Raw genomic sequence first — 26,788 nt, forward strand, 5'->3', positions numbered from 1 at the left:
AATTTCACCATCAGTGGGATTTGAACCTGGGACCCCAGAGGAGTACTGAGTCTCTGGATTATTAATCCAGTGACAATACCACGCCACCGCTTCCTCATAAGATTGGGATTTTCTTTATTGAAGTTTAGAAGAGTGAGAGGGGATCTCATAGAAACATATAAAATTCTAACAGGATGAGACAGGGCAGATTCAGAAAGAATGTTCCGGATGGTGGGGGAGTGTAGAATTTGGATTTGGATTTTGTTTATTGTCACGTGTACCAAGGAATAGTGAAAAGTATTTTTCTGGACTTCTGCTGGTGGCCATGGAGGAGTAGGTCGCACATTTGATAGCTCCCGCCTGTGACGGACTTTTGGGCCTTTTCCCCCCGTTTTTTCCCGGATTTTATGGGATAAATCGGTGAAGAGTGAGACAGCGAAGAGAAATCCCCCTCCGGTGTCCGGAGAATTGGGCCAGAAGTGGCCGTGTGAGACGACAAAGTCCTATAAGGGAGACGCGAGCAGAGCTGGCAACACGGGAAAGCATGGCGGAGAGGTAGGCCACGGGGAGACGCGCAGTGGTCGACGGAGCAGCTGGTGAAGTTTTTTCGATCAAGGCTTCGATTGATCAGGTGGTGCAGAATCAGGAAATCCATGGACGTGCGATCCAGGAGGTGGAGAAAAAGGTGTCCGAGCACGAGGAGTAGATAACCGTGCTGGAGACCAAGGTGGGGATGATGAACGACCGCCAGAGAAGAATGCAGGAGAAGCTGGAGGACCTGGAGAACAGGTCCTGGAGGCAGAACCTGAGAATCGTCGGCCTTCCTGAAGGCAGTGAGGGATCGGATGCGAAGGCCTATGTGCCAGACATGCTGGAGAAGGTGATGGGAGCTGAGGCGTTCCTCGGTCCCTGGAAGTGGACAGAGCGCACAGAGCCCTCGCGAAGCAGCCCCGAGCGAACGAGCCGCCGAGGGCGATGGTGGTCCGCTTACACCGATTCCTGGACAAGGAACACGTTCTGCGGTGGGCCAAGAATGAACGGAGCAGCAAATGGGAGAATTGTGAGCTGCGCATTTATCAGGACCTGGGCGCGGATTTGGCAAAGAGGCAAGCTGGGTTTAATCGGGCAAAAACAGCCCTCTTTAAGAAGGGGGTGAAGTTCGGGATGCTGTACCCAGCCCGTCTGTGGGTCACACATGAGGAACGGAACTTCTACTTCGAAACACCAGACCAAGTATGGACTTTTATTAAAGAAGAGGCTGGAGGTGAACTAGCCTTGGAGAGTACTGTGGTGGCGATTTGATGTGCTGGGCTGTATAAGTATAAGTAGTGTTATGTGTAATAAGGGGCTGTTTGGATGGCTAACGGTAACTTTGGTTTGCAGGGAGCTGGTTAGAGGGGGGGTGATCTTTGTGGCTGGTTCTGTTTTTGGGTGTTTTTTTTTGCGAAAGTGGCAGTTTCTTCTCTGTTTTTTCTGATGTTTGTTTACTTGGAAATGTGATGTTCTTAATATGTTTGTTCAAGTGGGGGGAGGGGAGAGAACAATGGGGAGGCAGACTGCTTGGTGCCATCAAATCAGCATGGGTCTTGGAAGCGCAGTGGGGGGCAAGCAGGTGTTAAGCTGGAGCTTGACTTGGGGGTTGGGTTTCTAGTATTGTTGCTGGGGGGGGCGGGCGGGGGGGGGGCTGCTTCGCTGACTGGGGAGGAACTGTTACTAGGGGACAAATGGGAGATCGGGAACGGCAAATGCCCGAGGGGGGGCTGGAGGAGGCGGAGGGCGCAAGCCAGAGGCTGGCCTAAAAAGGGTGATGGCTAGTCGGCAGGGGGGGTGGGCAGTAAGCCCCCCGACCAGGCGGATTACATGGACCGTCAGAGGGTTGAATGGGCCGGTCAAGAGGGCTCGCGTGTTTGCGCATTTGAGGGGGCTGAAGGCGGACATGGCAATGCTATCAGAGGCACACCCTAAAGGTTACAGACCAGACGGGATTGGGGAAGGGGTGGGTGGCCAAGTGTTCCACTCTGGGCTGGACTCAAAGACCAGGGGGGTAGCGATCTTGATCAACAAACTAGTGGCATTCGAGGCAGGGAGAATCGTGTCAGACAAGCGGGGTAGGTACATAATGGTGAGTGGGAAGCTGGAGGGGGTGCGAGTGGTACTCGTGAACATATATGCTCCGAATTGGGATGACGTGAAATTTATGAGGCGGGTGTTAGGTAAGATCCCAGACTGAGAGCCATGGGGTACGGGCCTCTGGCACGGAGTCTGTCCCTGTTGCTCAGAAGGGAAGGGGGGAGAGGAGCAGAGCATTAGTAATTGGGGACTCGATAGTCAGGGGCACAGATAGGAGATTTTGTGGGAGCGTGAGAGACTCACGTTTGGTATGTTGCCTCCCAGGTGCAAGGGTACGTGATGTCTCGGATCGTGTTTTCCGGGTCCTTGGGGGGGGGGGGAGGGGGAGCAGCCCCAAGTCGTGGTCCACATTGGCACTAACGACATAGGTAGGAAAGGGGACAAGGATGTCAGGCAGGCTTTCAGGGAGCTAGGATGGAAGCTCAGAACTAGAACAAACAGAGTTGTTATCTCTGGGTTGTTGCCCGTGCCACGTGATAGTGAGATGAGGAATAGGGAGAGAGAGCAATTAAACACGTGGCTACAGGGATGGTGCAGGCGGGAGGGATTCAGATTTCTGGATAACTGGGGCTCTTTCTGGGGAAGGTGGGACCTCTGCAGACAGGATGGTCTACATCTGAACCTGAGGGGCACAAATATCCTGGGGGGGAGATTTGTTAGTGCTCTTTGGGGGGGTTTAAACTAATGCAGCAGGGGCATGGGAACCTGGATTGTAGTTTTAGGGTAAGGGAGAATGAGAGTATAGAGGTCAGGAGCACAGATTTGACGTCGCAGGAGGGGGCCAGTGTTCAGGTAGGTGGTTTGAAGTGTGTCTACTTCAATGCCAGGAGTATACGAAACAAGGTAGGGGAACTGGCAGCATGGGTTGGTACCTGGGACTTCGATGTTGTGGCCATTTCGGAGACATGGATAGAGCAGGGACAGGAATGTATGTTGCAGGTTTCGGGGTTTAGGTGTTTTAGTAAGCTCAGAGAAGGAGGCAAAAGAGGGGGAGGTGTGGCGCTGCTAGTCAAGAGCAGTATTACGGTGGCGGAGAGGATGCTAGATGGGGACTCATCTTCCGAGGTAGTATGGGCTGAGGTTAGAGACATGAAAGGAGAGGTCACCCTGTTGGGAGTCTTCTATAGGCCTCCAAATAGTTCTAGGGATGTAGAGGAAAGGATGGCGAGGATGATCCTGGATAAGAGCGAAAGTAACAGGGTAGTTATTATGGGAGACTTTAACTTTCCAAATATTGACTGGAAAAGATATAGTTCGAGTACATTAGATGGGTCGTTTTTTGTACAGTGTGTGCAGGAGGGTTTCCTGACACAATATGTTGACAGGCCAACAAGAGGCGAGGCCACGTTGGATTTGGTTTTGGGTAATGAACCAGGCCAGGTGTTGGATTTGGAGGTAGGAGAGCACTTTGGGGACAGTGACCACAATTCGGTGACGTTTACGTTAATGATAGAAAGGGATAAGTATACACCGCAGGGCAAGAGTTATAGCTGGGGGAAGGGCAATTATGATGCCATTAGACGTGACTTGGGGGGGATAAGGTGGAGAAGTAGGCTGCAAGTGTTGGGCACACTGGATAAGTGGAGCTTGTTCAAGGATCAGCTACTGCGTGTTCTTGATAAGTATGTACCGGTCAGGCAGGGAGGAAGGCGTCGAGCGAGGGAACCGTGGTTTACCAAGGAAGTGGAATCTCTTGTTAAGAGGAAGAAGGAGGCCTATGTGAAGATGAAGTGTGAAGTTTCGGTTGGGGCGATGGATAGTTACAAGGTAGCGAGGAAGGATCTAAAGAGAGAGCTAAGACGAGCAAGGAGGGGACATGAGAAGTATTTGGCAGGTAGGATCAAGGAAAACCCAAAAGCTTTCTATAGGTATGTCAGGAATAAGCGAATGACTAGGGAAAGAGTAGGACCAGTCAAGGACAGGGATGGGAAGTTGTGTGTGGAGTCTGATGAGATAGGCGAGATACTAAATGAATATTTTTCGTCAGTATTCACTCAGGAAAAAGATAATGTTGTGGAGGAGAATGCTGAGACCCAGGCTAATAGAATAGATGGCATTGAGGTACGTAGGGAAGAGGTGTTGGCAATTCTGGACAGGCTGAAAATAGATAAGTCCCCGGGGCCTGATGGGATTTATCCTAGGATTCTCTGGGAGGCCAGGGAAGAGATTGCTGGACCTCTGGCTTTGATTTTTATGTCATCATTGGCTACAGGAATAGTGCCAGAGGACTGGAGGATAGCAAATGTGGTCCCTTTGTTCAAAAAGGGGAGCAGAGACAACCCCGGCAACTATAGACTGGTGAGCCTCACGTCTGTAGTGGGTAAAGTCTTGGAGGGGATTATAAGAGACAAGATTTATAATCATCTAGATAGGAATAATATGATCAGGGATAGTCAGCATGGCTTTGTGAAGGGTAGGTCATGCCTCACAAACCTTATTGAGTTCTTTGAAAATACAGAGGCTGGGGATTGAGGGTGATTTAGAGATGTGGATCAGAAATTGGCTAGCTGAAAGAAGACAGAGGGTGGTGGTTGATGGGAAAATGTTCAGAATGGAGTTCAGTTACAAGTGGAGTACCACAAGGATCTGTTCTGGGGCCGTTGCTGTTTGTCATTTTTATCAATGACCTAGAGGAAGGCGCAGAAGGGTGGGTGAGTAAATTTGCAGACGATACTAAAGTCGGTGGTGTTGTCGATAGTGTGGAAGGATGTAGCAGGTTACAGAGGGATATAGATAAGCTGCAGAGCTGGGCTGAGAGGTGGCAAATGGAGTTTAATGTAGAGAAGTGTGAGGTGATTCACTTTGGAAGGAATAACAGGAATGCGGAATATTTGGCTAATGGTAAAGTTCTTGGAAGTGTGGATGAGCAGAGGGATCTAGGTGTCCATGTACATAGATCACTGAAAGTTGCCACCCAGGTTGATAGGGTTGTGAAAAAGGCCTATGGAGTGTTGGCCTTTATTGGTAGAGGGATTGAGTTCCGGAGTCAGGAGGTCATGTTGCAGCTGTACAGAACTCTGGTACGGCCGCATTTGGAGTATTGCGTACAGTTCTGGTCACCGCATTATAGGAAGGACGTGGAGGCTTTGGAGCGGGTGCAGAGGAGATTTACCAGGATGTTGCCTGGTATGGAGGGAAAATCTTATGAGGAAAGGCTGATGGACTTGAGGTTGTTTTCGTTGGAGAGAAGAAGGTTTAGAGGAGACTTAATAGAGGCATACAAAATGATCAGGGGGTTAGATAGGGTGGACAGTGAGAGCCTTCTCCCGCGGATGGAAATGGCTGGCACGAGGGGACATAGCTTTAAACTGAGGGGTAATAGATATAGGACAGAGGTCAGAGGTAGGTTCTTTACGCAAAGAGTAGTGAGGCCGTGGAATGCCCTACCTGCTACAGTAGTGAACTCGCCAACATTGAGGGCATTTAAAAGTTTATTGGATAAACATATGGATGATAATGGCATAGTGTAGGTTGGATGGCTTTTGTTTCGGTGCAACATCGTGGGCCGAAGGGCCTGTACTGCGCTGTATCGTTCTATGTTCTATAACCTGATCATGGGAGGGGACTTTACCACAGTCATTGATCCGGAATTGGACTGGTCAAATTCCAGGACAGGGAGGAGGCTGGCTGCGGCCTAGGAATTGAAGGGTTTTATGAAACAGACGGGGGGGGGGGGGGGGGGGGGGGGGGGGGGGAGTAGACCCATGGAGGTTGTGAATCTCATGGACCCATGTGAAGCCACAGTGCTAATCACTGTGCTACCATGCTGCAGTTGGAGTTGGAACCAAATTTTGCCACGCAGTCGTATGTGTACGGGGAGTATAGTAGGGGGCAGCACGGTAGCATTGTGGATAGCACAATTGCTTCACAGCTCCAGGGTCCCAGGTTCGATTCCGGCTTGGGTCACTGTCTGTGCGGAGTCTGCACATCCTCCCCGTGTGTGCGTGGGTTTCCTCCGGGTGCTCCAGTTTCCTCCCACAGTCCAAAGATGTGCAGGTTAGGTGGATTGGCCATGATAAATTGCCCTTAGTGTACAAAATTGCCCTTAGTGTTGGGTGGGGTTGCTGGGTTATGGGGATAGGGTAGAGGTGTTGACCTTGGGTAGGGTGCTCTTTCCAAGAGCCGGTGCGGACTCGATGGGCCGAATGGCCTCCTTCTGCGCTGTAAATTCTATGATAATCTATGATAAGTACGTAGCCTTGCGGGACCCTGGTATTGAGGACTATTGTGGAGGAGGTGTTGTTGTTCATTCTTACTGATTGCGACTGGGTCTTCGACTTTCTAACCCACAGACCACAGAGGGAGGAGCCAAGTCTTAGGTTTTGGGGCTTTGATATGAGCTTGGCTGGGATTATGGTGTTGAAGGTGGTACTGTAGTCAATAAATAGGAGTCTGATGTAGGCGTCCTTGTTGTCGAGATGCTCTGGGGATGAGTGTAGGGCCAGGGAAATGGTGTCTGATGTGGACCGGTTGCAGCGGTATGCGAATTGCAGTGGATCAAGGCGTTCTGGGAGTATGGAGGTGATGCGCTTCATGACCAACCTCTCGAAGCACTTCATTACGACTGATGTCAGGGCCACCGGACGGTAGTCATTGAGGCACGTTGCCTGGTTCTTCTTTGACACCGGTATGATGGTGGTCTTCTTGAAGCAGGTGGGGACCTCGGAGTGGAGTAGAGACAGGTTAAAGATGTCCGCGAACACATCTGCCAGCTGGTCCGCGCAGGCTCTGAGTGCACGGCTCATCGCCTTCCGAGGGTTCACTTTCAGGAAAGCCGATCTGACTTTGGAAGCTGTGATGGTGGGTCTGGGTGTGTTATGAGCTGCTGGGGCACTCGACATCGGATTGATGGTTTCCTCCTCGAATAGAGTATGGAATGCATTGAGTTCATTGGGGAGGGGTGTGCTGCTGCAGGAGATACCGCCGAGAGTCTATAATGGTAGTCTGTGACTCTAGCTTGGTCTGATATTCTCGCTTGGCATCTCGGATGGCTTTGTGGAGGTCGTATCTGGATTTCGTGTATAGGTCAGGGCCGTCTGCCTTGAACACCTCAGATCTGTCCTTCAGTAGGGAGTCAATCTCGCGATTGAGCCATGGTTTCCGGTTGGGGAACGCACGTACTGCTTTCTTTGGCACACAGCCGCCCACACATTTGCTGATGAAGTCTGTGACGGTGGTGGCATACTCATTTAAGTTGGTTGCTGAGTTCTTAAATATGGACCAGTCCACTGTCACATAGGAGCTCTTCTGTCTCCTCGGACTAGCACTGCACAACCTTCTTAGCTGGATTCTCCCGCTTGAGTTTCTGCTTGTGTGCCGGGAGAAGGAGCACCGTCTTATGGTCTGATTTCCCAAAGTGCGTTCGGGGGATGGAACGGTAGGCGCCCTTGATTTTTGAGTAGCAGTGGTCAAGAGTGTTGTCGCCCCTGGTGGGACAGGAGATGTGCTGTAGAATTTTGGCAGTACACTCTTGAGGTTGGCCGTGTTGAAGTCTCCGGCCACGATGGACAAGGCATCCGGGTGTTCTGTTTCGTAGTTGTTTATTGCTGTGTATAGCTCGTCCAGCGCCTTCCTCACTACTGCCTGGGGTGGGAGGTAGACCGCTGTGATAATGGCTGCTGTGATAATAGCTGAAGTGATCTCACGTGGAAGGTGACGATATAGCTTTTGGGGCTAAAGGGATCAAGGGATATGGGGGGAAGGCGGGATCAGGGTAGTGAACTTGATCAGCCATGATCCTGATGAATGGCGGAGCAGGCTCGAAGGGCCGAATGGCCGCCTCCTTCCATTTTCTAAGTATATTTCTATGTATGTGGTCACCTGATCAGTGACCGGAAGCAAGGTGCTTTTCCGAAAACATCTCCCCGAGAAACCTGGTCCTCAAAGGGACCATCATCCCAACATGAAATTCCCCAAAAGCACATGGGCCATCACAGCGGGAAGGTGGGGTTGAGGCAATGAGAAGGTGCAGAGCTGTGAATTGAAAGAGAAGATGAGTATGTAGGATTGGGAAATATGGGTTTGAGGGATACAGGGCTGAGGGATGAGGCACGATGGTGGGTTTGAGAAACATGGGGAGGAGGTTTTCCATGAAGATCTTTTGCAGACCATGACCCAATTTCTCAGTTCTCATGTCTCGATTTCACTCTCTGACCTTTTACAGCTGCCGCCATTCTGGAACAATTCATTCTTCAACCCCAAGGGGAAGAATTGCTGGAGAAAATGAAGGATCAATCAGAGCTCAGCATCATTGCCGACAAGTTACCCGAGATCCTGAAACTACGTGGGACAGCTCACCGTGAAGTGGTCCAGATGATTGGCAGCTCGTGTGGTAAGGCAGCGGAGGGGAGGGGTGATAGGGCAGTCAGGGGAGGGATGGATCAGGGATTGGGTGGGTTGGCGAGGTGCTGGATCAAGGGGATGGATCAGGGACAGGACTGGGATGGGGAGGGGACAAATAGGGGATGGAGCAGGTTGAGGAGGGGCTGCCTTGTGGGGGGTGCAGATCGGGGATGGAGCAGATTGAGGAGGGGCTGCCTTGTGGAGGAGGCAGATTGGGGATGGAGCAGGTTGAGGAGGGGCTGGGTTGGGGTTGAGGCAGATCGAGGATGGAGCAGGTTGAGGAGGGGCTGCCTTGTGGAGGAGGCAGATTGGGGATGGAGCAGGTTGAAGAGGGGCTGCCTTGTGGAGGAGGCAGATCGAGGATGGAGCAGGTTGAGGAGGGGCTGCCTTGTGGAGGAGGCAGATTGGGGATGCAGCTGGATGAGGAGGGGCTGCTTTGTGGGGGGTGCAGATCGGGGATGGAGCAGGTTGAGGAGGGGCTGCCTTGTGGGGGGTGCAGATTGGGGATGGAGCAGGTTGAGGAGGGGCTGCCTTGTGGAGGAGGCAGATTGGGGATGGAGCAGGTTGAGGAGGGGCTGCCTTGTGGGGGGTGCAGATTGGGGATGGAGCAGGTTGAGGGGGGGCTGCCTTGTGGAGGAGGCAGATTGGGGATGGAACAGGTTGAGGAGGGGATGCCTTGTGGAGGAGGCAGATCGGGGATGGAGCAGGTTGAGGGGGGGCTGCCTTGTGGAGGAGGCAGATTGGGGATGGAGCAGGTTGAGGAGGGGCTGCTTTGTGGGGGGTGCAGATTGGGGATGGAGCAGGTTGAGGGGGGGCTGCCTTGTGGAGGAGGCAGATTGGGGATGGAACAGGTTGAGGAGGGGCTGCCTTGTGGAGGAGGCAGATCGGGGATGGAGCAGGTTGAGGGGGGGCTGCCTTGTGGAGGAGGCAGATTGGGGATGGAGCAGGTTGAGGAGGGGCTGCCTTGTTGGGGGTGCAGATCGGGGATGGAGCAGGTTGAGGGGTGGCTGCTTTGTGGAGGAGGCAGATTGGGGATGGAGCAGGTTGAGGGGGGGCTGCCTTGTGGGGGTGCAGATCGGGGATGGAGCAGGTTGAGGAGGGGCTGCCTTGTGGAGGAGGCAGATTGGGGATGGAGCAGGTTGAGGAGGGGCTGCCTTGTGGGGGGTGCAGATCGGGGATGGAGCAGGTTGAGGAGGGGCTGCCTTGTGGAGGAGGCAGATTGGGGATGGAGCAGGTTGAGGAGGGGCTGCCTTGTGGGGGTGCAGATTGGGGATGGAGCGGGTCACGTGGTATTAAATTTAGCACAAGTGGAAATGTGAATATTTTGTAAAGAGCAGTCTATCTGTCCCTGTCAATGTGCTCAATATCCAGTTTACTCAATCAGACCATTGTTGTCTCGTCTCAATGAAACCTGATGTTCCTTCACCTTGAGGAAGACAAATTTCTGGTTCCACCGTTATTATTACCATACAAGAGTTCCTTGGAACTGCGAGACCTCAACATTTCAGACACTGTGCTCTTCCCGGTGTCTGGTGAAATGACTGAAACAGTTGAAGTAGGAGTAGTGGAGGATTGCACTGTGGGGGTATTCCCTATCAGAGTGTCAGACAAGTATTCATGGAATCACATGAGAAGTATCAGAGAGAAAGCAATTTGTTTTAAACTTACAAAAACCATTTATTCGCCCTACTTGTCAAAGTTTAAAATTCCTGCTAAAAGATGCAACATTGGTGCAAATTGTGAAATCTACAGGAAGTATCATTGGACATAATCCACCTATTATCGCGGGACTTTAACAAGAGTCTAAAGGTATATCTTTTTTTTAAAATCTATTTTATTCAAATTTTTCAATTTTTTTTGGCCAAAAAAAACAATACAAAGGTTTTCCTTTTTACAAGAATAAAACAGTATAAATAACAGTGGCCGTTTTTAATAAATAAATAAATAATATATAAACTAAATGGCAACTGCCATATCAAAAATAATAACTCTCCAAAAATAAAATCAAACAATCCAATATACATAGCCTAATACAAATATCTATTCAAAACACCCCTGAGGACCCGCCCAGGCTCTCCCCGCCCCCCCCCCCCCCGGGTTGCTGCTGCTACTTTCCCATTTCCTTTATCGTTCTGCGAGGTAGTCAATGAACGGTTGCCACCGCCTGGTGAACCCTTGAACCGAACCCCTTAGTGCGAACTTTATCCGTTCTAGTTTTATAAACCCTGCCATGTCATTTATCCAGGTCTCCAAGCCCGGGGGTTTGGCTTCTTCCCACATGAGCAATATCCCTCGCCGGGCTACTAGGGACGCAAAGGCCAAGACATCAGCCTCTCTCGCCTCCTGCACTCCCGGCTCTTCTGCAACCCCGAATATAGCCAACCCCCAGCCTGGCTCGACCCGGACCCCCACCACCTTCGAAAGCACCTTTGCCACCCCCACCCAGAACCCCTGCAGTGCCGGGCATGACCAAAACATGTGGGTGTGGTTTGCTGGGCCTCTCGAGCATCTCCCACACCTATCCTCTACCCCCAAAAATTTACTGAGCCTTGCTCCGGTCATATGCGCCCTGTGTAAAACCTTGAATTGTATCAGGCTTAGCCTGGCGCACGAGGACGACGAGTTTACCCTACATAGGGCATCAGCCCACAGCCCCTCCTCAATCTCCTCCCCCAGCTCTTCTTCCCATTTCCCCTTCAGCTCATCCACCATGATCTCCCCCTCGTCCCTCATTTCCCTGTATATATCCGATACCCTACCATCCCCCACCCATGTCCCTGAGATCACTCTATCTTGAACCTCCTGCATCGGGAGCTGCGGGAATTCCCTCACCTGCTGCCTCGCAAAAGCCCTCAGTTGCATATACCGAAATGCATTCCCTTGGGGCAACCCATATTTTTCCACCTCCAAAGGGCCCGTCGGGGCCTCCGATCCCATTAGCGAGTGAAGCATCGTGCTCACAAAAGTCCCGACGTCCGCCCCTTCTGCGCCTTCGGGAAGACCCAGAACTCTTAGATTCTTCCTCCTCGAATTATTCTCCAGTACTTCCAACCTTTCCACACACCTTTTGTGTTGTGCCTCGTGCGTCTCTGTCTTCACCACCAGGCCCTGTATTTCGTCTTCATTCTCAGCAGCCTTTGCCTTCACGACCCGAAGCTCCTGCACCTGGGTCTTTTGTTCCTCCTTTAGCCCTTCAATCGCCTGTAATATCGGGGCCAGCAGCTCCTTCTTCATCTCCTTTTTCAGTTCTTCCACACAACGCCGCAGGAACTCTTGTTGGTCCGGGCCCCATAACAAGCGGCCACCTTCCGACGCCATCTTGCTTTGAGCTTGCCTTCCTTGCCGCTGCTCCAGAGGATCCTCCGCAATCCGGCCGCTATCCTCTCCCTTATCCATGCGTGTCCGGGGGGGGATTCCCTTCTGGTTTACCGCAGTGTTTTTGGCCGTTTAAATTGCAGTTGGGGCTCCTATTAAGAGCCCAAAAGTCCGTTCCAACGGGAGCTGCCGAAACGTGCGACTTAGCTGGTCATCACCGCACCCGGAAGTCTCTAAAGGTATATCTAATGGTATATCATATCTAAAGGTATGGACATGAACAGAAATATATTTGTTCTACATTTTTCTACATGTAGACCTGGTGACTATAGAATAGAACAATATACTCCCTACAGTGCAGAACGAGGCCATTCGGCCCATCGAGTTTGCACCGGCCGTCTGAAAGAACACCCTATCTAGGCCCACACCCCTACCCTATCCCCGTAACCCCACCTAATCCGCACATCTTTGGACTGTGGGAGGAAACCGGAGCACCCGGAGGAAACCCACACACACACGGGGAGAAAATGCAAACTCCGCACAGTCACCCAAGGCCCGAATTGAATCCGGTTCCCTGGTGCTGTGAGGCAGCAGTGCGAACCACTGTGCCGCCCCTTCTAATTCATCTTCTAAATTTTACAGACAAACAACCTGCACACAACATGTACAAATATATTAACCAATGTCGCTGATTTAGTTGGCTCTATGACTGAAACATAAGCAAAATACTGCAGATTGGATTGGGTTGGATTGGATTTGTTTATTGTCACGTGTACCGAGGGACAGTGAAAAGTATTTTTCTGCGAGCAGCTCAACAGATCATTAAGTACATGAGAAGAAAAGGAAATAAAAGAAAATACATAATAGGGCAACACAACATATACAATGTAACTACATAACACCGGCATCGGATGAAGCATACAGGGTGTAGTGTTAATGAGGTCAGTCCATAAGAGGGTCATTTAGGAGTCTGGTGACAGTGGGGAAGAAGCTGTTTTTGAGTCTGTTCGTGCGTGTTCTCAGACTTCTGTATCTCCTGCCCGATGGAAGAAGTTGGAAGAGTGAGTAAGCCGGGTGGGAGGGATCTTTGATTATACTGCCCGCTTTCCCCAGGCAGCGGGAGGTGTAGATGGAGTCAATGGATGGGAGGCAGGTTCGTGTGATGGACTGGGTGGTGTTCACGACTCTCTGAAGTTTCTTGCGGTCCTGGGCCGAGCAGTTGCCATACCAGGCTGAGATGCAGCCCGATAGGATGCTTTCTATGGTGCATCTGTAAAAGTTGGTAAGAGTTAATGTGGACATGCCGAATTTCCTTAGTTTCCTGAGGAAGTATAGGCGCTGTTGTGCTTTCTTGGTGGTAGCGTCGACGTGGGTGGACCAGGAGAGATTTTTGGAGATGTGCACCCCATGGAATTTGAAACTGCTAACCATCTCCACCTGCTGGATATAAAAACAAAAACTGCTGGAAATACCCAGAAGTTAGGTTCAGTCTTTCTACAATAACACCTAAGGACAAAATGGTGATTACAGAAAAATCAGGGAGAAATGGATCGGGAATGTTTTCGGGAGAGAAGCAAAGTCTCTGACCAATGATCAAGGGGAATTTGGCAATGACCGGCTTTGTGAAAACATAAAGCTGGTAGTTCGCAATGTCAGAGCTGAAAGTGCTTTCAGCAATTGATTCTGAAATGAATCATGTGGTGACTGATAAAACAACATCTAAAATATTACCTGATCACCCATACAACCTGGCATGGGCAGTGCATGCAAATAATTCACGTCAAATGGTTGGAGGATATAGTCCCTATCAATTAGTCTGTGGGCAAAATGCCAAATTGGCTTCAGTGCAGTGTGATAGCCTTCCTGATTCCTCCTGTTGGAGAAGATGGTATGATTAGTTCAAATCTTTCTGCACATTTGAATGCTTTACATGCAGGGAGGATGGGTTTTTATCTAAGCAGAGGCCTCAGAAAATTCGGAGAGCACAGATTCATCGTACAAGACCATCGGAGACAGAATTTAATTCAGGAAATCTGTTTTATAAAAGAGAAAGTGGTAGGAATGAAAATGATGGTAAGGCAGTAATTATCGAAAATGCCAATCAGTCAAGCTTCAGCCTTTATTATTAATCAGAATTATTACAATATTTCATTAGCCCGCATTCCACGAGTCCCACGGGGAGATTGATCAAGTCGTCCCCATGGGTGTCGTGAGGATTATTACCCCCCCCTCCCAAAGTCCGAAGATCCCTCTGTCACTGGATATAAAGGGTGTCTCCTTCGCCACTTTGCTCATGGTAGCGCTTCGAACAGCTCTGGGGCTGGGTCAGGGTGCGTGTAAGGTATCGGAAGGCTCCTGTTGGAGGTCGGTCTCTGCCCATACTGACCTCCCCTCCGGCAGTATTGAGGATTCCGTATCCATATCTGTTACTGAGTCTTCCATCTGCGGCTGACCTGAACCTTAGTCCCTGGAGAGCTGTGCTCCTTGTCTAATAGATGATAGGCAGGATGTGTGAGGGACCGATTCATCTGTCAGGGTTACCTCTGCTACAAGCTCCCTGCCCTTTGAGGTGGTCCACGTGCTTGCATGAGGTCCGTTCTCTGGCCTGACCATATAGGGGATTGGCTCTGCTTTCTCCACCATGGTCCCCCGCACTGGGCACCGGCCCCTAAACTCCAGACTTGGACTGCGTCCCCCGGTTTGTATCCTCTCTCCTGCTTCCGGTGGTCATGATGCCCCTTCTGCAGGTCTTGTTTCTTCTCCACCTTCCCATCAAGGTTGGGAAATGTCAAACTGAGGCAGGTCCGGAACCGTCGACCCGTCAGTAGTACGGCAGGCACCACCTCGGTCACAACATGCAGCGTGGCTCGCTAATTCAATTAAAAACGTGCCACTTTTGTTTCCACTGACCCTGTAGTTTGCTTTGTCGTGCCCTGCTTAAAGGTTTGCACTGCCCGCTCAGCCAGACCGTTCGAAGAAGGGGGATATGAGGGTTCGAATGTGCTTCGCCCCATTAGTTTTCACAAACCCCTCAAATTCTGGATCCACAAACTGACTTGTGAGGCTGGTAACGTGTCCATGAAATTGAGTGCCAACACAACCTTGTCCGATGTTGGCAGGGACGGGGCGCAGCGGGAGGTGGCTGAGGGCATCCACGTGCGTAATCTGTGCCCCTGGACGGTACTCACATGTTTCCTTGTATGCAATGCCCATCGCGGAATCCTGATGAAACTATTGACGATATAGTTTTATCCTTTTTGAAAAGGTCGAGTAAAGGCTTGATTATTGAAAAAGGACGTCCATAGACATATTGAGCAGACGTTTTGACTGCAAAGAAGACAGTCATCGGCACCGCTACCATCGGCATCGCTACCATCAGCACCGCTACCATCGGCACCGCTACCATCGGCACCGCTACCATCGGCCTCGCTACCATCGGCACCGCTACCATCGGCACCGCTACCATCGGCCTCGCTACCATCGGCCTCGCTACCACCGGCACCGCTACCACCGGCACCGCTACCATCGGCACCGCTACCATCGGCACCGCTACCATCGGCCTCGCTACCATCGGCACCGCTACCATCGGCACCGCTACCATCGGCCTCGCTACCATCGGCCTCGCTACCATCGGCACCGCTACCATCGGCACCGCTACCGTCGGCCTCGCTACCGTCGGCACCGCTACCGTCGGCACCGCTACCATCGGCACCGCTACCGTCGGCCTCGCTACCGTCGGCCTCGCTACCGTCGGCACCGCTACCGTCGGCACCGCTACCGTCGGCACCGCTACCGTCGGCCTCGCTACCGTCGGCACCGCTACCGTCGGCACCGCTACCGTCGGCCTCGCTACCGTCGGCACCGCTACCGTCGGCACCGCTACCGTCGGCACCGCTACCATCGGCACCGCTACCATCGGCCTCGCTACCATCGGCCTCGCTACCATCGGCACCGCTACCATCGGCACCGCTACCATCGGCACCGCTACCATCGGCAACGCTACCACCGGCACCGCTACCACCGGCACCGCTACCACCGGCACCGCTACCATCGGCATCGCTACCATCGGCATCGCTACCATCGGCACCGCTACCATCGGCCTCGCTACCATCGGCACCGCTACCATCGGCACCGCTACCATCGGCCTCGCTACCATCGGCCTCGCTACCATCGGCACCGCTACCATCGGCACCGCTACCATCGGCACCGCTACCATCGGCATCGCTACCATCGGCACCGCTACCACCGGCACCGCTACCACCGGCACCGCTACCACCGGCACCGCTACCACCGGCCTCGCTACCACCGGCCTCGCTACCACCGGCCTCGCTACCACCGGCCTCGCTACCATCGGCACCGCTACCATCGGCACCGCTACCATCGGCCTCGCTACCATCGGCACCGCTACCATCGGCACCGCTACCATCGGCACCGCTACCTCCGGCACCGCTACCACCGGCACCTCTACCACCGGCACCGCTACCACCGGCACCGCTACCACCGGCATCGCTACCACCGGCACCGCTACCACCGGCCTCGCTACCATCGGCCTCGCTACCATCGGCCTCGCTACCATCGGCCTCGCTACCATCGGCACCGCTACCATCGGCCTACCATCGGCACCGCTACCATCAGCACCACTACCATCAGTGGTGCTCCCCTCGTCGTCTACCCACCAGGGGAGACATCCTCTCAGCATTTACCCTGAGAGCCCCTTCAGAATCCGACATGTTCCAATGAGATCCCCTCTCATTTGTCTAGTTTATAATGAGTAGAGTCTCAGCCTGTTTAACCTTTGCTCTGAAGACAATCCCTCCACACCGGGGATCATCTTAGTGAAGCTTCTCTGAACCCCATCCAATGAAATAATATATTTCCTTAAATAAGGGACGAAAACTGCTCCCAGTGCTCCAGTTGTGGTCTCACCAGCACCTTGTACAGCTGCAGCAAGACTTCCTGGCTGTTATACGCCAATCCCCTTGAAATAAGGGCCAACATTCATTACCTTTCCTGATTACCTGCTGCCCCTGTGTGCCAGCTTTCTGTGTCTCGTGCACAAGTCCCCCAAGCCTCTTTGTGTTGCAGCTTGCTGCAGTTTTTCCCCATTTAAATAATACTCTGTTCTTTTGTTCTCCCTTCCAAAATGACCAACTTCACACTTTCCCACATTATAGTCTATTTGCCAACATTTTGCCCACAATTAACTTATCAATATCTCTTTGCAAACTGTATCCCTCTTGCAACTTGCCTTTCCATCTACTGTTGTGTCCTCTGCAAATTTGGCTACAGTACATTCGCGACCTTCCTCCAAGTCATTGATATAAATTGTAAACACTTGTGGTTCCAGCACTGATCCCTGTGGAACCCCACTAGTTACAGGTCACCAACCTGAAAAAGATCATCCCCTTCTCCCCACTCGCTGTTTCCTGCCCATGGGCCAATTCTCTGTCTGTGTCAATATACCGCCTCCAACACCATGGGCTCGTGTCTTATGACTTAACCTTTTGTGAGGTACCTTGTCCAACGCCTTCTGGAAGTCCAAATACACCACATCGACTGGTTCCCCTCTATCCACTCGGATTGAGGCTTCCAAAGAAAACCTCTAATAAATTAGACTGATTTCCCTTTCATGAAGGCACGCTGACTCTGCTTTTCACAAGATCCCACACAAGAGATTAATGAGCAAAATTAAAGCAACAGGGTAGTTGTTATGGGGGACTTTAACTTTCCAAATATTGACTGGAAACGCTATAGTTTGAGAACTTTAGATGGGACCGTTTTTGTCCAATGTGTGCAGGAGGGTTTCCTGACACAGTATGTAGATAGGCCAACGAGAGGCAAGGCCATATTGGATTTGGTACTGGGTAATGAGCCAGGACAGGTGTTAGATTTGGAGGGAGGTGAGCACTTTGGTGATAGTGACCACAATTTGATTACGTTTACTTTAGTGATGGAAAGGGATAGGTATATACCACAAGACAAGAGTTATATCTGGGGAAAGGCAATTATGATGCGATGAGGCATGACTTAGGATGCATCGGATGGAGAGGAAAACTGCAGGGGATGGGCACAATGGAAATGTGGAGCTTGTTCAAGGAACAGCTACTGCGTGTCCTTGATAAGTATGTACCTGTCAGGCAGGGAGTAAGTGGTCGAGTGAGGGAACCGTGGTTTACTAAAGCAGTCGAAACACTTGTCAAGAGGAAGAAGGAGGATTATGTAAAGATGAGACATGAAGGTTCAGTAAGGGCGCTCGAGAGTTACAAGTTAGCTAGGAAGGACCTAAAGAGAGAGCTAAGAAGAGCCAGGAGGGGACATGAGAAGTCTTTGGCAGGTAGGATCAAGGATAACCCTAAAGCTTTCTATAGATACGTCAGGAATAAAAGAATGACTAGGGTAAGAGTAGGGCCAGTCAAGGACAGTAGTGGGAAGTTGTGCTTGGAGTCCGAGGAGATAGGAGAGGTGCTAAATGAATATTTTTCATCAATATCCACACAGGAAAAGGACAATGTTGTCGAGGAGAATACTGAGATTCAGGCTACTAGACTAGAAGGGCTTGAGGTTCATAAGGAGGAGGTGTTAGCAATTCTGGAAAGTGTGAAAATAGATAAGTCCCCTGGGCCGGATGGGATTTATCCTAGGATTCTCTGGGAAGCTAGGGAGGAGATTGCTGAGCCTTTGGCATTGATCTTTAAGTCATCTTTGTCAACAGGAATAGTGCCAGAAGACTGGAGGATAGCAAATGTTGTCCCCTTGTTCAAGAAGGAGAGTAGAGACAACCCCGGTAACTATAGACCAGTGAGCCTTACTTCTGTTGTGGGCAAAATCTTGGAAGGGGAGATAAGAGATAGGATGTATAATCATCTGGAAAGGAATAATTTGATTAGAGATAGTCAACACGGTTTTGTGAAGGGTAGGTCGTGCCTCACAAACCTTATTGAGTTCTTTGAGAAGGTGATCAAACAGGTGGATGAGGGTAAAGCAGTTGATGTGGTGTATATGGATTTCAGTAAAGTGTTTGATAAGGTTCCCCACGGTAGGCTACTGCAGAAAATACGGAAGCATGGGATTCAGGGTGATTTAGCAGTTTGGATCAGAAATTGGCTAGCTGGAAGAAGACAAAAGGTGGTGGTTGATGGGAATTGTTCAGACTGGAGTCCAGTTACTAGTGGTGTACCACAAGGATCTGTTTTGGGGCCACTGCTGTTTGTCATTTTTATAAATGGCCTGGAGGCGGGCGTAGAAGGATGGGTGAGTAAATTTGCGGATGACACTAAAGTCGGTGGAGTTGTGGACAGTGCGGAAGGATGTTACAAGTTACAGAGGGACATAGATAAGCTGCAGCGCTGGGCTGAGAGGTGGCAAATGGAGTTTAATGCAGAAAAGTGTGACGTGATTCATTTTGGAAGGAATAACAGGAAGACAGAGTACTGGGCTAATGGTAAGATTCTTGGCAGTGTGGATGAGCAGAGAGATCTCGGTGTCCATGTACATAGATCCCTGAAAGTTGCCACCCAGGTTGAGAGGGTTGTTAAGGCGTACGGTGTGTTAGCTTTTATTGGTAGAGGGTTTGTGTTTCGGAGCCATGAGGTCATGTTGCAGCTGTACAAAACTCTAGTGCGGCCGCATTTGGAGTATTGCGTGCAATTCTGGTCGCCGCATTATAGGAAGGATGTGGAAGCATTGGAAAGGGTGCAGAGGAGATTTACCAGGATGTTGCCTGGTATGGAGGGAAGATCTTATGAGGAAAGGCTGAGGGACTTGAGGCTGTTTTCGTTAGAGAGAAGAAGGTTAAGAGGTGACTTAATTGAGGCATACAAGATGATCAGAGGATTGGATAGGGTGGACAGTGAGAGCCTTTTTCCTTGGATGATGATGTCTAGCACGAGGGGACATAGCTTTAAATTGAGGGGTGATAGATATAAGACAGATGTCAGAGGTCGGTTCTTTACTCAAAGAGTAGTAAGGGTGTGGAATGTCCTGCCTGCAACAGTAGTGGATTCGCCAACACCAAGGGCATTCAAATGGTCATTGGATAGACATATGGACGATAAGGGAATAGTGTAAATGGGCTTTAGAGTGGTTTCACAGGTCGGCGCAACATCGAGGGCCGAAGGGTCTGTACTGCGCTGTAATGTTCTATGTTCTATGGTATTGGGGGTAAGGTATTGACATGGACAGAGAACTGGTTGGCAGACAGGAAGCAGAGAATGGGAATAAACAGGTCCTTTTCAGAGTGGCAGGCAGTGACTAGTGGGATACCACAGAGTTCAGTGCTGGGACCCCAGCTCTTCACAATATACATGAATGATTTGGACGAAGGAATTGCAATATCTCCAAATGTGCAGATGACACTAAGCTGGGTGGCAGTGTGTGCTGTGAGCAGGATGCAAAGAGGCTGCAGGGTGACTTGGACAGGCTGGCTGAGTGGGCAAATATTTGGCAAAGCAATATAATGTGGGTAAATGTGAGGTTATCCACTTGGTGGCAAAAACAGGAAGGCAGATTAATATCTGAATGGTGGCATGACTATCGTCCAGTGGCTCTGACATCCATCATCATGAAGTGCTTCAAAAGGTTAGTCATGGCACAAATCAACTCCAGCCTCCCGGATTGCCTTGATCCACTACAGTTCGCCTACCACTGCAACAGGTCCACAGCAGGCGCCATCTCCATGGCCCTGCACTCTACCCTGGAACACCTAGATAACAAAGACACCTCTGTCAGACTCCTATTTATCGACTACAGCTCAGCCTTCAACACCATCATTCCTACAAAACTCATCTCCAAACTCCGTGGCCTCGGCTCCTCCCTCTGCGACTGGATCCTGAACTTTCTAACCCACAGGACACAATCAGTAAAGATAGACAACAACACCTTTTCCACGATCATCCTCAACACCGGTGCCCCACAAGGCTGTGTCCTCAGCCCCCTACTATACTCCTTGTACACCTCTGACTGTGTGGCCAAATTCCCCTCCAACTCGATTCTCAAATTTGCTGATGACACCACCGTAGTGGGTCGGATTTCAAACAATGACGAGACAGAGTACAGGAATGAGATAGAGAATCTGGTGAACTGGTGCGATGACAATAATCTCTCCCTCAATATCAACAAAATGAAGGAGATTGTCATCGACTTCAGGAAGCGTAGTGGAGAACATGTCCCTGTCTACATCAATGGGAACGAAGTAGAAAGGGTCGAGAGCTTCACGTTTTTAGGTGTCCAGATCACCAACAGCCTGTCCTGGTTCCCCCCATGCCGACACTATAGTTAAGAAAGCCCACCAACGACTCTACTTTCTCAGAAGACTAAGGAAATTTGGCATGTCTGCTACGACCCTCACCAACTTCTACAGATGCACCATAGAAAGCATTCTTTCTGGTTGTATCACAGCTTGGTATGGAGCCTGCTCTGCCCAAGACCGCAGGAAACTACAAAAGGTCATGAATGTAGCTCAATCCATCCGCAAACCAGCCTCCCATCCATCGACTCTGTCTACAATTCCCGCTGCCTCGGGAAGGCAACCAGCGTAATTAAGGACCCCACGCACCCCAGACATACTCTCTTCCACCTCCTTCCGTCAGGAAAAAGATACAAAAGTCTGAGGTCACGTACCGACCGACTCAGGAACAGCTTCATCCCGACGGCCATCAGACTTTTGAATGGACCGACCTCGTATCAAGTTGATCTTTTCTCTACACCTTGCTATAACTAACATTATATTCTGCAGTCTCTCCTTCCTTCCCTATGTACGGTGTGCATTGTCTGTACAGCCTGCAAGAAACAATACTTTTCACTGTAACTAATACATGTGACAATAAATCAAATCAAAAATCAGTTTAGGAAAAGGGGAAGTGCGAGGAGACCTGGGTGTGATGGTGGAACAGTCGCTGAAGGTTGGCGTGCGGGTACAGCAGGCGGTGAGGAAAGCTGGCCTTCACAGAGAGGATTTGAGTATAGGAGGAGGGATATCTTGCTGCAGTTATACGGGGCCTTGGTGAGGCCACACCTGGAATATTGTGGCAGTTTTGGTCTCTGAGTTTGAGGAAGTACATTCCTGCTGTTGAGGGTGTCCAGCGAAGGTTCACCAGACTAATCCCTGGGGTGGCAGGACTTACACATGGAGAGAGACTGGATCGACTGGGCTTGTACTCGCTGGAGTTTAGAAGAATGAGAGGGGATCTCATAGAAACATATAAAATCCGGATGGGACTGGACAGGCTGGATGCGGGAAGAATGTTCCTGATGTTGGGAACGCCCAGAACTAGGGGTCACAGCCTCAGAATAAGGGGTCAGCTGTTCAGGACGGAGATGAGGAAGAACGTCTTCCCTCAGAGAGCTGTGACTGTGTGGAATTCTCTCCCACAGAAAGCTGCTGGGGCCGGTTCGCTGGAGATAGTCACGAGGGAGCTGGACGTGGCCCTTGGGGCTAAATGGATCAAGGGGGGTGGAGAGAGAGCGGGAGTGGGATACTGAATTTGCACAATCAGACAGGATCACATTCAATGGGAGAGCAGGCTCGAAGGGCCGAATGGCCTCCTCCTGCACCGATTCTCTACCTTTCTGTGTTTCTATTAATTAGATTGTGATTTTCCAAATGTGCTGCTGTTACTTCGTAAATAATTGTTAGTCCAACAATAGATGTTTGGCCAATCAGCCTGTAGTTACCCACTTTTTGCCTCGCTCCCTTTTTGAATAGGGAGGCAAGTTTTTTACACAGAGGGTAGTGGGTGCCTGGAACTCGCTACCGGAGGAGGTAGTGGAAGCAGGGACGATAGGGACATTTAAGGGGCATCTTGACAAATATATGAATAGGATGGGAATAGAGGGATACGGACCCAGGAAGTGTAGAAGATTGTAGTTTAGTCGGGCAGCATGGTCGGCACGGGCTTGGAGGGCCGAAGGGCCTGTTCCTGTGCTGTACATTTCTTTGTTCTTTGTTCTTTGGGTGTCACATCAGCAGTTTCCAACCCTCCCAGACTTCTCCACAATCCAACTCATTTTTGGAAAATTGCAGCCGTGCATCAATTCTGGTCACCGCACGACCAGAAGGATGTGGAGGCTTTGGAGAGGGTACAGAAAAGGTTTACCAGGATGTTGCCTGGTATGGAGGGTATTAGCTATGAGGAGGGATTGAATAAACTGGGATTGTTCTCCCCAGAGAGACGGAGGCTGAGGGGCGACCTGATAGAAGTTTATAAAATTATGAGGGGTATAGATAGGGTGAACAGTTGGAGGCTTTTTCCCAGGGTGGAAATGACAATTACAAGGGGGCACAAGTTCACGGTGAGGGGGGAAAGGTTCAGTGGAGATGTGTGGGGGAAGTTTTTTACACCGAGGGTGGTGGTGGCCTGGAATGCACGGCCCAGTGAGGTGGTTGGGGCAGATACGTTAGCGACCTTTCAGACTTATCTGGATAGACACACGAACAGACCGGGTACAGAAGGATGCAGGCGGTTGGTTTGATAGGACACGGGATCGGCGCAGGCTTGGAGGGTCGAAGGGCCTGTTCCTATGCTGTATTGTTCTTTGTTCTTTGTTCTTTATCGCTGTAGCTGCTTCTTTTAGGATCCTGGGATGCGGCCATCAGGCCCACGGGATTTATCTGCGTTTAGCCCCATTAGTTTGTCTAATACTGTTTCTCGAGTGATGGTATTGACTTCTTTCCCTGTAGCTATCCCAGGGAACTTTCTGAATTCACTTCACTGCCTGCTGGCGACACCCAGCCTGAACGATTACGCTGCCACCGTCAGGCTCACCATGGCAGCCGGAGGGTGCAACTGTAGTCGGCTCAGCCTCGTAGGTGAGTATGGCAACGGGTAAATCAGTGAAGAGGGAGGGGGGACATTGGTGAACAGGGAGGGGGATATTGGTGAACAGGGGGGGATATTAGTGAACATGGAGGGTGTATATTGGTGAACAGGGAGGGGGGATATTGGTGAACAGGGAGGGGGTATATTGGTGAACAGGGAGGGGGTATATTGGTGAACAGAGAGGGGGGATATTGGTGAACGGGGGGGGGGATATTGGTGAACAGGGAGGGGGGATATTGGTGAACAGGGAGGGGGGATATTGGTGAACAGGGAGGGGGTATATTGGTGAACAGGGAGGGGGGATATTGGTGAACAGGGAGGGGGATATTGGTGAACAGGGAGGGGGGATATTGGTGAACAGGGAGTGGGGATATTGGTGAACAGGGAACGGTTATATTGGTGAACAGGGAAGGGTTATATTGATGAACATGGAGGGTGTATATTGGTGAACAGTGAGAGGGATATTGGTGTTCAGGGAGGGGGTATATTGGTGAACAGGGAGGGGGATATTGGTGAACAGGGAGGGGGATATTGGTGAACAGGGAGGGGGATATTGGTGAACAGGGGGGATATTAGTGAACATGGAGGGTGTATATTGGTGAACAGGGAGGGGGGATATTGGTGAACAGGGAGGGGGATATTGGTGAACAGGGGGGATATTAGTGAACATGGAGGGTGTATATTGGTGAACAGGGAGGGGGGATATTGGTGAACAGGGAGGGGTGATATTGGTGAACAGGGAGGGGGTATATTGGTGAACAGGGAGGGGGATATCGGTGAACAAGGAGGGGGGATATTGGTGAACAGGGAGTGGGGATATTGGTGTACAGGGAAGGGTTATAGTGGTGAACAGGGAAGGGTTATATTGATGAACAGGGAGGGGGTATATTGGTGAACAGGGGGGGATATTGGTGAACATGGAGGGTGTATATTGGTGAACATGGAGGGGGATATTGGTGAACAGGGAGGGGGGATATTGGTGAACAGGGAGGGGGGATATTGGTGAACAGGGAGGGGGATATTGGTGAACAGGGAGGGGGATATTGGTGAAAAGGGAGGGGGGATATTGGTGAACATGGAGGGTGTATATTGGTGAACAGGGAAGGGTATATTGGTAAACAGGGAGTGGTGATATTGGTGAACAGGGAGGGTGTATATTGGTGAACAGGGAGTGGGTATATTGGTGATCAGGGAGTGGGTATATTGGTGAACAGGGAAGGGTTATATTGGTGAACAGGGAGGGCGTCTATTGGTGAACAGTGAGGGGGTATATTGGTGAACATGGAGGGTGTATATTGGTGAACAGGGAGGGGGGATATTGGTGAACAGTGAGGGTGTATATTGGTGAACAGGGAGGGGGATATTGGTGAACAAGGAGGGGGATATTGGTGAACAGGAAGAGGGGGATATTGGTGAACTGGGAGGGGGTATATTGGTGAACAGGGAGGGGGATATTGATGAACAGGGAGGGGGGATATTGGTGAACAAGGAGGGGGATATTGGTGAACTGGAAGAGGGGGATATTGGTGAACTGGGAGGGGGATATTGATGAACAGGGAGGGGGGATATTGGTGAACAGGGAGGGGGATTTTGGTGAACAGGGAGGGGGATATTGGTGAACAGGGAGGGGGATATTGGTGAACTGGGAGGGGGGATATTGGTGAACAGGGAGGGGGGATATTGGTGAACAGGGAGGGGGATATTGGTGAACTGGGAGGGGGATATTGGTGAACAGGGCAGGGATATAGGTGAACAGGGAGGGGGATATTGGTGAACAGGGAGGGGGATATTGGTGAACTGGGAGGGGGATATTGGTGAACAGGGCAGGGATATTGGTGAACAGGGCAGGGATATTGGTGAACAGGGCAGGGATATTGGTGAACAGGGGAGGCGGGATATTGGTGAACAGGGAGGGGTATATTGGTGAACAGGGCAGGGATATTGGTGAACAGGGCAGGGATATTGGTGAACTGGGAGGGGGTATATTGGTGAACAGGGCAGGGATATTGGTGAACAGGGCAGGGATATTGGTGAACAGGGCAGGGATATTGGTGAACAGGGCAGGGATATTGGTGAACAGGGAGGGGGGATATTGGTGAACAGGGAGGGGTATATTGGTGAACAGGGCAGGGATATTGGTGAACAGGGTAGGGATATTGGTGAACTGGGAGGGGGTATATTGGTGAACAGGGCAGGGATATTGGTGAACAGGGCAGGGGTATTGGTGAACAGGCAGTAATTGTCCTGCTTCCCGCTGCGCTGTCTCCCAGGGGCCTGTGTCGGAGCTGTTGTTGGGACCCGCGGGATTCCTGCTGGCTGGATTTATGAAGAGCCGCCATGGGGCTGTCATTCAGAAGCTCTCGGAGGATTTGGTCGCTCTCCGAGTCTCCGTGTGATTCCGCACCCGGGGTGAATCTGAAAACAGGCATCAACAAGGAAACGCCGTCAATGTCGGACCACTGCTAATCCCTCACTATCCCACTCACTCCCTCTCCCTCCTCCATCATCATTGTCCATCACCACCTCCCTTGTTATAAGGCGCTGGTTTAGCACAGGGCTAAATCGCTGGCTTTGAAAGCAGGCCAGCAGCGCGGTTCAATTCCCGTACCAGCCTCCCCGAACAGGTGCCGGAATGTGGCGACTAGGGGCTTTTCACAGGAACTTCATTTGAAGCCTACTTGTGACAATAAGCGATTTCATTCATTTCATTTTCATATACCTCATTGTTGTCCCACACTCACATCTCCTCCCTTCACACTGTCTCGTTCCCTCCGCCCCATTCCCCCTTCCTTTCTCCCCTCCCACACTCTTCCTCGCTCGCCTGGCCCAATCTCCACACCTCCACTCTCCATGATCCCCCCTCCCCCTCACACTGCCTCTCCCCCTCCCCTCTCACCCCCTCCCCTCCCTCACCCTCCCCCTCCCTCTCCCCCTCACACTGCCCCTCCCTCTCCCCTCTCTCCCCCTTCCCTCCCACTCCCTCCCCCTCCCCCTCTCTCCCTCCACGAACCCCCTCCGCTCACCCCTCCCCTCTCCCTCATGCTGCCCCTCCCCTTGCCTCTCTCCGCCCATCCCCTCCCCTCTCCCTCTCACTCTCCGCCTCCCCCTCACGCTCCCTCTCACGCTCCCCCACCCTCTCTCCCCCCCACCCTCTCTCTCACCACCCTCTCTCCCCCCCACCCCTCTCTCCCCCCCACCCTCTCTCT

General features: G+C 51.2%; 1 protein-coding gene across 1 annotated transcript in view; it reads left to right on the forward strand.

Annotated features, from left to right (window-relative positions):
• selenoj (selenoprotein J) overlaps positions 1 to 26,481 on the forward strand; it is a 148,646-nt gene extending 122,165 nt beyond the window's left edge. The window contains 4 exon segments of the mRNA XM_072477554.1: positions 8,273 to 8,440; positions 23,444 to 23,572; positions 25,853 to 25,905; positions 25,907 to 26,481. Coding sequence (XP_072333655.1) covers positions 8,273 to 8,440; positions 23,444 to 23,572; positions 25,853 to 25,905; positions 25,907 to 25,978 — 422 coding nt within the window. The 3' untranslated portion in view covers positions 25,979 to 26,481.
• The last annotated feature ends 307 nt before the right edge of the window (positions 26,482 to 26,788 follow it).

Source organism: Scyliorhinus torazame, chromosome 15, assembly GCF_047496885.1.
Source record: "Scyliorhinus torazame isolate Kashiwa2021f chromosome 15, sScyTor2.1, whole genome shotgun sequence".
Taxonomy (NCBI): domain Eukaryota; kingdom Metazoa; phylum Chordata; class Chondrichthyes; order Carcharhiniformes; family Scyliorhinidae; genus Scyliorhinus; species Scyliorhinus torazame.